The sequence below is a fragment of the Mixophyes fleayi genome, chromosome 5, assembly GCF_038048845.1.
Source record: "Mixophyes fleayi isolate aMixFle1 chromosome 5, aMixFle1.hap1, whole genome shotgun sequence".
NCBI classification, from domain to species: Eukaryota; Metazoa; Chordata; class Amphibia; order Anura; family Limnodynastidae; genus Mixophyes; species Mixophyes fleayi.
This window is the reverse complement of record NC_134406.1, coordinates 70060120-70074941: the sequence shown is the minus strand read 5'-3', so window position 1 is coordinate 70074941 and position 14822 is coordinate 70060120. Positions and strand designations below refer to the sequence as shown.

Here is a 14822-nt window from a genome sequence, read left to right as displayed (position 1 = left end):
GTACTGTAATTTAGCCTTTATACTTGTGGATAGGGCCAGATTTAGCATGAGGCATGGCATGTGGCTAAATGCAGAAAAGGCTGACAGGTTGTTTTTTTACTTGTAGAACACACATTTTTCTTTCTTCTGAAATAATAAATTAATTTAAGGAATGAAAATAATCAATTCTTATGAGTTTATGTGACCAAGAGAGTGAGTCTATATTCAACTTAATGACAGGTCCAACCAGTGTCACTGAGCAGTGACTGTGGCAAGGGATCCAAGCCTGCTTGTGAGTGATGATGGGTTGACGTTGACCCATAAAAAATATTTACAACTGTGCTATGTTTGTTTCATCAGTGCAGACAACAAAACGGATCACATCGGTCTGTTAGTTGGTCAATGTGTATCTTATAATCTGTGGATAGACTTATAGCTGTAATAAAGCGACACAGAAGAAACATGATGTATTTGAAGCCATTTTTTGATACATTCAAAACAAAAACATAAAATTCATTAATAAGAAAAATACAAAACAAGCACAAAACAACAACAACTGTTGTGTTAAGATTTTTATTGATAAAAAGGCATGAAACTTGCATTACTATAATTCTTTTTATTACACATAGCATGTGAAGGGCTGACTAGAAATTGTTCCCCATAATAGTATATTTCCTCTTGGGGAAAAAATAGGCATCATATTAGTTGGCTGTCTTACCTTTTGTTAACACTAGTTAGGTGTTCTGTGGCTTACAACACTGGTGACTTATTCTAGAAGCACATCAGTGGCAATGTACTAAGACTGTGCAGGGCTAGATATTTTGTTTTATATCCATTAGTAAATGAGGTGCCTTATGTAACTTTCCGCAGGTCTGTGGCTTCTAATAAGATTAATTTGCACATTGTGTTCTTTCGGCTTTGCTTTTTGGTATATATTTACTGCCAGTGTGAACACACACATTTATGATTATAAATTAAATTCTGAGCCATGATGTCCCATGCCTGGTTATTAACCTTCTGCACATTGACCCTTTTACATCGCGCAGGGAGAAAAAAATAAAAACTGTTTTCACAGAACATCATATTGAATTATAATTTCTTCACTTACTGCTCCAGCCCATTGTGTTTTGTGTTAAACCAATACCAGTTTTGCATAATGGTTACTAACCTATAAAAATAAATCAGTTAACCCAGTCGTTTGTCATGTTCTAAAGAACAATAGATTAAGATTACTATGTATTACACAGTTTAAAGTTAAGCCTTTATTTTCTTAGAAATTAAAAAAATAAATATTTTGTTATTAAATAGTGAAATGCATTCTAAGTTATGATTATATACTAGATAGGTTGATTGGAATACCATCAAAGAGACAATTGTGTACCATTCAAACAAAGATTATGTTGTATTGTTGCTCAACAGTGGCAATAAATGTAGCTACTGTAAATGTTTAAAAAGGCAAAAAGGTTTACAACAAACATTAGAACTAAACTGGGTTTGTTCTAATGAAATCTGATCTATTACCAAAATGTTGTCTCAGTCTTTGATACCTTAGATCAGGAGTAGGCAGCGTGTGGCTTTCCAGCTATTGTTGAACCAAAACTCCTATTATGTTCTGTTATTCTCTGGCAGAACCACAAATTGCCTAAGCCTGCCTTGAATACTATACCACAGTGCTAATGTCATCAGCTTCATCAGGTTTTTTTTGCCTGCTTGGCAGGGATTTCAAGTATTCAAGATGCCGTCTCGCATCTTCCTGGTTTTGTCGTACATAGTATACCACATAGGATATCACCATGGTGAACCAGCCAAACATAGTGACCAACATGGCATAATCTGTTGTCCTTTTGGGAAGATTACAAAGATCAGCATCATTAGCATTAGTCAGGAATGCCCGTCCCGCATGTTCATCCAGTACGGCCGTTTTGCAGATGACGTTGCTTGCAGTCTCGTGGTTAGATGCCATGCTTCGCAGAACCTGCTGTAAAGTACAGTCACAATGCCAGGGGTTGTTAGCAATCCGGGCCCTTGCCTTCAGGTTATTGAAAGCATTTTTATGGACGCTTACAATTTGGTTATCTGATAGATCTAGAGTCTGCAGAGTCTCTGCTACACCTTTAAAAGAGTGCTCATCTATAAATTCAATGGCGTTTTTGGACAAGTTGAGAACTTTTAGTTGATGGAGATCTTTAAAAATCTCATTAGGGATAGAGGTTATCTGATTGGAGTCTAGGTAGAGTAAAACAGTTTCAGGAGGAATGTCTCTAGGTATTTCTTTGAGATTCGCATTACTGCAGCTGACATTTAAGCCTCCGGAATGAGAGCAAAGGCAGCCTTTGGGACACATACTGGCAGAATGAAAGCACAGTATCATGAGAACAAAGCTTTGTAGCAGCAGACACATGGAGAGAGAGCGTGTTAGCCACAGGTCTACCAAATTCATGCTTAGATGTCAGCATAATAACATGGCTACTTCTCATTTACCCAAAAGAAGTAATAAAGGATCCCCCAAAGCAAATCCGCAGCTTCATTTTTTATATTTTTTGAATGGATGACTGTAGTGCTCATCAATTCAGGAAAAGCATCTGAAAAAGAAACAATAGCAGTGTTTATTTTGATTGACATGACTTTACTTCTATTCGATAGATATAGAAAGTGCACACATGTCGCCTCTGTGAAAATATACAATTATATACATTTATATGAGTATATAAAATATTTATGAAGAATAGCGCATAATTGCATTTATAAAAGGGTTTTTCATTCACACTTTTTACATTTTTAAAACCTTTTCAGTATTTGAAAACATGACTTTTTTGTCCTTATTTTCTTATTACTGTTACCGATCTATAGCCATTATCTATAGAAATTTACAGAATATAGAGTACATTTCCTAGAATTATAATTCAATCAGACGTAAACTTATAAACGATTATAACTTTATGAAATTTAAAAATGTTGACGTATTTCCTGATTCAAATTCAATGTGTTTATTTTTTCATTATCAGTAAAGCCTTTGAATTAGTTTGTGATTGATGCTTTTATCATCTCTAATCCTTTCAAATAGGCAGTGTTCTGTATTCACAGACTTATTGTAATATTTCCATATGCTGCTCTGCATAGGCGTTTTAAAAATTAAAGGACCCATGTTCAATAAATAGCAGAGGTACAGAGTCTATGCTATTTTCCGCACAGGTGCTGGAGCCATTTTCCAGTGATTTCTCAAGAGGTGGTCAAATTCATAGACCAGTAGTGGCACTGACTGGTCCAAGCCCTTGACTGCTCACGAGGAGAACATAGGAAATATAGCACCAGCGCAGTTGAGAGCAAGGACTCCCCTTCAGGCCAGGAACTGAGGTGTTTCAAGAGCTAGACTGGGGTGAGGGGTGAGGGGCCACCTCACCCCAGAACCAGCCACCTCACAACAGGAAACGTTGATTGTCACGATCCTGTTCTCCACTGCTGTGTGCCCACCCATCTCTCGCCCTGCACTGACAGCATGTATGGAGATTACAGAAGTGCTTGCAGGGCAGAAGGTAGATGTTGGGTGAAGAGACTTTTAATGTAAGTGTAAGTGTGCTGGAGGTGGTTAGATGAATTAGTTTAATGATAGGAGTCAGGGTGGAGGCTAATCATTTAATGGTGATGGGAAAATATACATTTTTTGGTGGGGCTATTTATTTGATGGTGGGGAATATTTAATTTAACACTGTGGTTAAAGTGGTTTGATGGGAATATTCATTTAATTCTGGGGTGTTCTGAGGCAATTAATTGAACATGGAGGCAATGAGGACCATTTAATAAATGTGAATACTAATTATTTAAATGCTGGGTTGTTTGGGAGGAAATAGGCTTATTTACTAAATGTGGATACTATTAAGTTAATGTTGGGGCAGATAGGGGAAAATAGGTGTATTTATTAACTTGTCAACTTTGTGTTATTGGCATCTGGGAGATCCCAGGGAAGGGGTGTGGGGCGGGAGGGTGAAATTAGGAGGGGGGTGGCAACAATGAAATTGTCATTTTGTTGTGGGGGGGCGGGGCCAAAATGACGCAATTTGTCACGAATCACGTAATTTTGGCTCTTGATGGAGAGACATTCCGGGAGTGTTGGCAAGTATTATTGTGAATACTAATCATTTAATTTTGCGGCTGGTTGGGGGGGATATAGGCCTACTTATTAAATGTGAATGCCATTAATGTTGGGCTGATTGCAGAGAGGGAAACCTAAAAATTAAACATGACTGTTTTTTATTTAGTTCCAGGACCGGTTAGGTGGAGGGAAGCTTAAAATGTTCACTCATTGCAAGGCTTTCCATATTTCATGTACCTATACTTTTTACAAATAGGGTGTCAACAATACAGGATCCAGACAAGCAGCAACAACTGAATTTAAGACACAAACAACAGCTGCAAGTAGAGAAAACTGCAGGAATAGGGAGGAGAGAGCAGGACAATCTGCAAATTGTCCTGATTCTGGTAGGGCAGTCCCAATCTTGGGTGACTGTCCCGCTCAGTCAGTCCCACTGCAAGGACTGTTGGGAGTATGCCCTGCTTCACTCTGTTCTGCTCGTGAAGAAGGAGCTGTGTGCACATAAAAGTAGTGCACGCAGCACTGTCTGTCTATTTCAAGGGGATGGGAGGGTGTAGGAGAGAAGCCTAGCACTATCTAAAATGATAGCCAATCACATGATGGACATGCCCACTCTCGTGGAGTTGAACCCCCTCTAGAAATCCTGCATTTGCCCCTGGATTGCATTTGTTTTGATGTCTAAAATTCTGTTCAAGGCTAAATTTTGTGTTTTCTCAGTTAGCCTTATTTAGTTATGACAGACTGCATGCTGCGGGGCTTCAAGTCAAGAAAAAGGCTATGGGGTCTACAATGAAACAGAGAAAAGCCCTAAATCTGGTGATTTGCATATCAAACCCTATTTACCAAGAACAAAAGCAGTACAAGTCCTCCACTCTCCTCCTATTACTATATCCATTTCGGATGGCGGCAGCAGGGAGTGGCACAAGAAAAAATACTTTTTTTTAGCTAAAAAGCATTTTTCCATATTAAAATAAATGTTTTTTTTATATTTTTTACTTACTTTATCCTTTTTTTATCATTTTTTTTTTTTTTACATTTAATTTCCAGTTCCACTGCGTATGTGTAAACCATCAATGCCGGGTCACGCATGCGCAGAGGAATTCCTGGACTGTCTGGCAAAGTGATAGAAGTGGCCAGCCTGTATCACAAAGGAGCTGAGCAGAAATATTCTTTATAAATCGGGGAGAAACAAGGTTGAAACCAAATTGTCTACGATCAACAGCAATAGCTAATCTAGGTTATCACCCAGAATAATCAATATGCTCATACTTGCCTACTCTCCCGGAATTGACGTGAAGCTCCCGAATTTCGGGGAGTCCTCCCAGACTCCCAGAAGAGTAGGCAAACCTCTCGGATTCACCGAAATCCACAGCATTGAACGGTGGGGGCGGGGCTTAATTGCATCAATAAGCCCTGTCCCGCTATTCAAGGCCGTGAATTTTGGCATTTTATATTGGGGGTGGGGTTATGGTGACCCAACGACGTCACTAGGCTCCCTCCTACCCCCTATTACATGACTTCTCCCCCGGGATCTCCTGTTTTAAAAGTTGGCATGTATGAATATGCTGCTATGTCTTTTTACCTGTTTTGCTATCCATTTGTGTTTTGAAATAGTGATTTTTTCTGCACAGTTCTTACTGCACTTCTCAAGTAAGCCATGTATTCTCTATGTAAATTGTGTCACAAGAACTGGTTTCAGCTGTTTGAATACTCCATGTGTATTGAAATCAGAATAGGACGGTTTACAAAAGGTATGTTCTGTTAGACACTTGCAGACTCCTTGCAGGTGCACAACTGTCTGCAGTCCCAAATCTGGCCAGTAGGCGAAGTACTCTACATTTTCCATTAATTATTAACTTGCTTTACCTTCTGTATGATGCATAATTCCTTTTCTTAACACTACTTGAGGTAACAAACCCCCAAAAAGAGAGTGTCACGATAACAAAAAGCAAACAACAACAGGATTGTTAATTATCACTTTAATTACAATTACTAAGCATGGTGTAGACACTGCATGAGAAAAAGAGGAATGAATACTAGTTTGCTAGGTACTGTTATGCTTACATATTGAGTGCAAAAATATAGTTTTTGGTCATGTGGAAGCCATATGGATTTTCTAAGCTTCCAAATGTTTGTACTTGTTAATTAAGTTCAAGTGATGACAGTAATGCTCTTCTCTCTGTTTCTTCTCCAAAGATATCAGACAGACACATTAGTTTCACACTTAAATGCACTGTGTTCAATATTTGCATATGTATTTTTTTGCTCTTTTTTAACTCCTGCCCTAAAACACATTCTGCAATGCATAGTCCAAGTGTCATCAAGGCCCTGTCCCTTCCTCTTTATAACATGGAGATCTGGGAAGGTTTCCTTCTCTCTCAGGAGTCAGGAGAAGAACTTGAAATTCAGAAGTATCACAGACATTCCGGGAGAATAGGAAACTAAGTTTAAAGTATACCTTTCGTCAATAGAATATTACTTATTCTTAATGAATTGATAGGCTTCATAATTTGGATGGCACATCACATTGGCATATCATTGGCACAGTGGGCCTGATTCATGTGTTGATGTAAGTCTGTTTGTGTGCCCTAACTTGTGTGAAATAGCTCTGTGTATGCCCAGAAGTAGACCTTACGTCAATGAACGTAATTGCAATTCATGTCTAAAGGCAAATGACACTTATGACTGCCTACAACATAAGAGTCGGAATGGGGAAGGGAAGAGGCAAATTAATCTAGGCAATGTGCAGTAAGGGCATGCGGAAGCAAATGCAGCTCATTCAAGTTCTGTGTGTCTCTTAAGTGCCCATTGTTTCAGCCGTGTTACTTGCACCAGCTACACCGCATGGGTAAGTGCAAACTGGTAGTAATGACTGACATAGCATAGTCTTTGTATTAAAAACAACACATATGTATGCACAGATGATGTGTATGCAATGAAGACTGACTATATAAACACATTGGACCTGATTCATTAAGAAAAGTAAAGCAATAAAAATTAGTAACTTTTCACCTGGGCAAAACTATGTTGCATTGGAGCGGGAAATAAATTTAAAGTGTGGGGACAGATTTATAATTGGGGTAGGGCACGTCCTAGATCAACTTCAAATGTCAGTGTGAAAATTAAGCTATCAAGTATCTGTGTGTTACATGAAAAAACAGCCTTTTGTGTAAAATAATAAACTAATTTGCACCCCTTGCATTGTAATATGGTTTTATCAAGGAGAAAACTTACTCATTTTTTTGCCTTACTTTCCTTAATGAATCAGGCCCAATGTATGTATAATATGTATTTAAAGCATCTTGATTTATGTATTTAATGTAAAATAAATATAAATATTTGGTAAAATCTATATTTTGTTAATGATTATATTGTCAAGAGTTGTTCATTTATTTTATAATTTTTTGTGTTCTGATGTGAATTTTTAGTGAACAGACACTTGTGCTAATACTGAAGTCTGCTGTGTGTATCTACATTCAGCAAGTGGTGTTTAAGCAGAGTGCACTTATACTCAGATTCAAATCAAACACTTTGAGATACATTTGGATTTGAATATAGTCTGAACTACACTGAAGTTCCGCGCTCTCTTTTAAACGCAATTTGCATGCAAGTTGCACCCGAACAGGAATCAGGCCCACTGTGTGTAGGTAATGTGCACTTTAAGTTTTAGTAGTTAATGTTTCTTGATAGCATATACATATTTTGACAATAAGCAAAAGGTGTTTTAGATTCAAACACCAAATAAGGTAAAATGAGTTAAAATCAGGAACTGTGTTAACCACTAGGTAAAATTCAGGATCAATCTTCTAGTAGGAGACAAAAAATGTTCTTTAGTTGCTAACTATTAGACTAAATTTTGCAAATTTCCCTTCTTGGACACTGTTTAGAAAAATGATCTGAAAATACATAACTCCCAACATAATCAAACGATAAATTGGCCAATTTAGCCCCATACCTGATCCAGAATTAGAAACATTAACAAATAGGACTTAACATTACCACCAAATCCAGATAACCCAGAGGGCTTCTCCCTGAACTGTATCTGACAGTTGAATGTATGAAAATTCTCTATTTATAGGGTTGTATGAATAAATTAAATATATAGTTTGATTGAGTCAGCTGTCCATTTTGAACAAATCCTGCTTGATAAAACACGCTCTGACTTTCGTAGAAATTAGTGGTACAGAATCATGTCACAGCCCAGGAAAATTAAAACATTACAACATGTCCATTAATTTTTAATACAGCTTTATGGAAAAGCTATGCATGGACTCAGCCTTCTAGTGCTACTACATGAGTCATCTCCTAGGTTTAGTTAACGGATTCGTTCCTGGGACAAGGACGTTTTTAAGCAGGAGTTGTCCAAAAGTTGGTAACTTCTTTAAATAATGAATCAACATGCAGTGGTTGAAGTAGAATTTTAGTAGTGGTGTTATGGAAAATGGAAGTGAATGTATTTTTATAATTTTACAATGACAGAAGAGCCAGTAGACGGTATACCACCGTATACCCCAGACTTCAACCATTGTTGACATGGTATTGTGATTACAGTGACAGGCAACTGGGAAAGAGGTGAGACAGGAAATACATGGCGTGTTTTAACTGAAAATATGCAGACAAGCAGCATATTTCATTTAACACAAATGTCAATACACTGGTGCACATCCACTTTGTGTATTCAGGAAGTGCCTTAGTACAAAAGCTTTGCACAACCATTTGCAGGCTTAAAAGCTCAAAGGAATACACGCAAGAGTAAAAATGTCAGGTCCAAGCCCTGTCTGCCATCACTTTTGTAACAGACCCATAATTAGTTCACGTTTTTAAATTGTTCTCCTAAAATAATTTGCATTCTAGCCTTATTCATGTTTTAATGATATCATGACAATAAGAAAACATTGTGACATAATTTGTCCAATATGTATTTTTTTTTTAAGATTCAAATTTTAGCCGAAACTGCATTTTTCCATATAAATTGTGCTGGGTTTGTGTAAAAGGCTTGCCAGTTAAAGTACAGACCAATGGTCCCACCCACCTGTAATTGTGAAAATTAAGTAATTGTGCAAGAGGAGAAGGCATTGTGGCTACCTGCTAGATTGCAAATGCCCCCTAAGTCAAACAGTTTCAACCTGTTGAAATTAATTTAAATACCTTGTTTTGTGAACTGAAATAACATTTTTGAATGTGGGGAAAGTATGTTGCATTCATAAGGCCAATCTGCAAGTAGCAAGAAGCATCAGAATCCGCAAACCTCCTCCCATCATAAGGGGCCCATCACCGTCTCCACTATCTTGACACACTAAGCCATGGACTTATCCATCATGGTGCAAAAAAGGCCTAGGATATCACAAAATGGTATTTGCACTGTGAGCCTGCATTTCTACAATTTAGTAAATGGCCTTTTATATACTTGACTTCATGCAACACTGCATATATATAGCCATAGTTGCCTACTTTCCTGGAATGTCTGGGAGACACCTGATTTAGGGAGAGGGAGTTCCATTAACCGCATCCTGCATACATAAAAGTGAAGGGGAGATGACGCAAATATATGTGAATCATGTCATTTTGGCCTCACCGTCCATTGCAAAATGGTGCAAACAGGTAATTTCACAGTGGGGGTGGGACCAAAATGACGCAATTCGTAGTGCTCCACCACGCTCCTCATCTACTGAGGGGTGAAATATAAAATAGGCAAGTATGATTTTATGTACTTTTTTTGTTTATTGTTTTATTACATTACTACTTCTAAATATAAAATGTATAATAGATCTAAAAGTTAATTCTTGTTCTAAGACAATCACTACAGAAGTAAGACAGTGAAGTAAGCTAACAGTGGGAGACAGGTGCACTGAAGCTGGTTTTACATTTGTAGATTTTCCTGTTTCTATCATGTACGCCATATTAAAAAAAAGGCACAGATGAATGATTTTAATCTCCCCTGCGCTTCAGAAATATTTCATAGCTGTTGTAAACACTGAAGAATCCCTGTTACTTATAAGTCAGGAAGAGAAAACATAATGAACAGCGAAGGCTCAAAAGGGAATTTCACAACATCCATTTAATAATTTGGAAACATCAAACAGAACATAGAGCACGGCACACGTTACATAATCCACCTTTTTAATACTGAACAATTACTTTCCTGGCATATGGTATGATAAATTAATAGAGATGTTCACTGACCCCCGTGTTTTGGTTTTGGTTTTGGATCTGGATTAACTTCGTGTTTTGCTTTTGGTTTTGGTTTTGGCAAAACCGACCTTGTGTGTTTTGCTTTTGGTTTTGGATCCCTATTTTGTTTTCTAAAATCACATAAATTGGCTTTCTTTTTGTTCCTATATTATTATTAACCTCAATAACATTAATTTCCAGTAAATTTTTGTCAAGGGACAAGAACACTGCTTCTCCTCCTATTTCTGTATGAGCATTGGCACTGAGCAATGGCACTGGAGATTGGAGAGTGACAAGAACACTGCTACCCCTGTTTCTGTGTGAGCAATGGCACTGGATCTCCTGGGGAGGGAGGCACTTATGGAATCCAAAACCTACGAGATCAGACAACGCAACAATGATATTTTGCCTCGGTTCAGATCCGAGGATGCACGAAACAACCGAGAAAGACTTATTACAGTTGAAACGCGTTGGTGAAGTGGACAACAGACGGACTGGGAACCCTTTCTCGTGATCTTACATCATTGTCAGAAAATGCTGTGGTTAGGAGCTCCGGAACATCGTTAACTATCCATGCGCTTTTCTTTCAATTATCCGGTACGGGTAACCACATCCCCTGTTGTATTTGTATTAAATTTTAAAACGTAGTACACTAGATGTCTTTATTTTTCTTTTAATGTGGTGTCCGAGACATATGGGAGATTGCTGAAGTACTCTGATTGTTACCATATGTGAAAAGCGGGCGGACAAGATCAGGTCTCCTCGTTTCAAGTACCTGCTACGGGAACACGGGCTTATACTAATTGTAAGTCTATTTCTAATTACGGGGATTGGATATCCTGAAGTTGTGAAGTTTTTACGTTTTATATGGCAATCAACATTACCTAAAAAGAAGATATTGGTTCCTTATTGTATGTTAGAGTGGGAACGGATAGCGCAAAAAGTTTCCTTCTCTCTATTTTATGCGGTGGTAATCAAGTTTATCGGTGCTGTAAACACCGACACTGTTTACTCCTACATAATTATTCCGATAATGAACAGAGCGACATAGAAAAAATAACTACTTGCCAGTAAAGAGACACAGAGGAATCTGATGACAGGACATTGCGATACTTTCAAATGATGTTAGTTGTTGTGTGCGACTTGGAAATTCCGGCTTTTAAAGCGGCAACGCACGGACCCTGGTAAGTATTACCTTTACGTAAGGGGATAGGGTTAGGAATAAAATTAACATTACCATTCTCCGTGCGTTGCCGGTTTACAAAAAAAAAAAGTTGCGCACGCAACTGACGTCAATTGGAACTGTCGCAATGTCCTCTCATCAGATTTCCTCTGTGTCTACTTTTAAAACCTCCCCACTGGGAGACCTCAGAAAGGAGGTCAGGTGTCTGGGAGGACTCCCCGAAATATTGGGAGAGTAGGCAAGTATGGTTGTATTGTATTTGTACACATGAATATAGCTAGTGGTGTTTGGCAAGCTATCAGATATGCTCTTCTTTGCAGTTTAAGCATTTTACCCTATATCAAATTCATTTAACACAATGAAACTCATTTACAAAGCAAACTGGATGTGCACTCCAAATTCCTGTAGTTTTGCACCAATGTGTCTAGTTTGTCCAACCAACACACTTCAAGATGCATGCCTATTTGACAGTCTTTGGAGGCTATTTCACAATTCTAATACCCTGTAAATCACACGTATATTACTGTATGTACTAATTCAGAAAACTGTATCTCCCAGAGTGTATCTGGGAAGTTCACTGCAGATTGCATCAGCCATTTTAAGATTAACAAACTGCAAACTAGAGACCCAAACTAGACATAAGAGCCTCAGACTGCACTAGGAACATGCAAAGACAGATAGACACTGCAACAAGTTACAAAAAGCTGCAAAAAAACAGGCATTTTGGCTCCAGGTACAAGTACTAGAAGACTCCAGAATATTCTTGGGGAAAAGGGAAGGAGCCACACGGAGCCACTGAGTGCTATTGCTGGACTATTGCCATGAGGGATGTTTGCAGCTAAAGTTCCAGATTTAAAAGCCAGCCCAGAAGGAAGCATCTTTGTCGTAAAGCCTATCAGATATCAGCAGGACTCATACAGATAGGTTAATGGTTTATTTTGCCTTGCTACGTTTAAGTTATTAAAGTGAAATAAGTCAGACATAAAGCTGTGTTATTAAAATCTCTGACCGGGATTGTAACAATGCTATTGAGAGGTTATGGTGCTGTCCGAATGAAGAGTTTATTTCAAAAATTTGCTGTATTTAAAGTTTATCTGTAGCTAACACAGACTGCTAGTGACATATACAGAATTCATTTGTCATAAAAGTTTGTCTATATTGCATCGGAAATTTGATCCTATCGTGAAATTAGTTAAAATGGTTGCTGAGGAGAGAATTGCAAGTTGTTTAACCCTACAGTTGCTGCAAGAGATCTGCTTAGTACATTAGATGAATTACTAAGTGAAGATTGTGTTACTTACACTGGAGAATTGCAGAATTACTGTTTTTTACACCGAGCTCAGGATTCACGTATGCATCAAGTCGATTACTGATTTCATCCATTACAAATTAATAAGCGTCATGGGTCCAATGAAACTTTGTTTAACATGCGGATTAAAATTTACTTACTAATATATTTAATGTCTAATGTAAAGTGACCCTAGTCTACAGACATTTCGCCTAAAGCCTATAACCTGATCAAGTTGAATTAGCATCTCTGCTGATTTTGTGTAATGAGTATATATTTGCACTAAAAGTCTATTGTGATTGACTTTGCCTAATTAGCCTGTAAACTACTGGTTGTCGCTCAAAAGTACTTATCCAGTGAAACCCAATTCACTAAAGCACTAGTGTCTCATTTTTCAGTGAGATATATTTATTTAGTGACCTATTTGTTGTAGTGATTTATGTTTGCATACTACTGATATTGTTGAAACAAGATTAACATTGCATATTGAAGATTTTCTGGTATTATTTCCCTACATTTCTGCTATTTATCCACTGCTATGGTAAAACTTTATGCCACAAGCAAAGAGCTGATACATTTCCCTCTAGATCACCATGGTGGCCAGGGTGAGTAAGGATGAAGGTAGTCAGATTGATGATATTATGAGGATGAGGGGAATACTGGAGAGTTATGATGAGACAATGTGTTAATGAAGAATGATAATGTAAGGTATTTTATGGAAAATGATAATGTTGAAAGTTTATTAATGTGAGGGTGAAGGGTTATTGATGGAGAACGTATGATGAAGGATGAGGGGTTAATGATTGATGGAGAAAGAGGCATTAATCATGAATGATGGATGATTAATAATGGAGGATGAAGGGCTTACGATTGATGGATGACTTAAAAAAAAAACAGATTCCTTGGGTACCCATGCTAATAAAATGTGCTGTGCATCACTATGATTAGACAATACAGAATGTGCTGTACTTGCTCTGCTCTCCAAATTCCTGCCCACAGTCAGGGTCACACTGTGGAAAGCAGTGCATTTACAACTTTGCCTCGAGGTGCAGAAATAAGGTGGCCACCAGGCTTGACTGTGGGGTCACATCATTTCCGCACTTGGGAAGGGAGCCCTTTGTTATCAGACACCTTACAAACAAGAAGAGCTCAAGACTGAGTGCTCTCAAGCAAATTCTACATCCCTATAGCTCAAGCTAGGACTTGTAGTTTCACAACAAACTCAGACCTTCACTTGACAGCAAATCCAGGTAAGTAGACCTTTACTTAAACTAGTGGACTTCCATTGGTACAGACTATGCAACTCAATGTTATGGTTCATGTCATATTTTAGTAATACTACTACTACTACTACTACTACTACTACTACTACTACTACTACTACTACTACTACTACTACTACTACTAATAATAATAATAATAATAATAATATTGCTATAGATTGTGTATCTGTTGGAGTTATGGTTCATGCCATATATTATTATTATTATGATTATTATTATTATTGTTATTATTATCATTATTATCGTTTATTTATATAGCGCCAATCATGTTACGCAGCAATGTACTGCAGATATGTAGTTATTCACATCACACACACTAGGGTAGTTTTTTGGAGTCAGAAGTCAAATAACATATGAGTATGTTTTCGGACTGTGGGAGGAAACCGGAGTAAACACGAGGAAAACATACAATCTCTCCACAGATAAGCCCTGGTTGGAATCAAACTCATAAACCCAGCACTGTGAGAAAGCAATAATAACCATGCTGCCCAAATATACAAATAAATAATACATCCAAGTAATCCAGGTAAACTGTATTATGGAGCTAACAGGGTCACACTCTTTACTCATCTATGTGTGGCATAGGAGTACAATCTCACATAAGGGTAGATTTACTAAAGGGCAGTTTTTGATGCAGTTTGCAAACTACCACACATGCAAACCACAGAATAGAAAACTCAAACTGCGTCTGATGTGTGGCAGTTTGCAAACCCTTAAACAATATGTTCAAGGTAAGCCGCATATGATTTAAGCCTAACTGCGCGGTAAAACCATATTTGTCAACTCTCCCAGAATTTTCAGGAGGTCCCTGAATTTTGGGGAGTCCTC

The 14822-nt window shown here is 37.8% G+C and overlaps 1 protein-coding gene across 1 annotated transcript in view; it reads right to left on the bottom strand.

The window, feature by feature from the left end:
• Window positions 1-538: 538 nt before the first annotated feature.
• LRRC3B (leucine rich repeat containing 3B) overlaps window positions 539-14822 on the bottom strand; it is a 180840-nt gene continuing 166556 nt past the window's right edge. The window contains exon 2 of the mRNA XM_075212357.1: window positions 539-2561. Coding sequence (XP_075068458.1) covers window positions 1640-2419 — 780 coding nt within the window. The 5' untranslated portion in view covers window positions 2420-2561 and the 3' untranslated portion in view covers window positions 539-1639. The remainder of the gene's footprint in view (window positions 2562-14822) is intronic.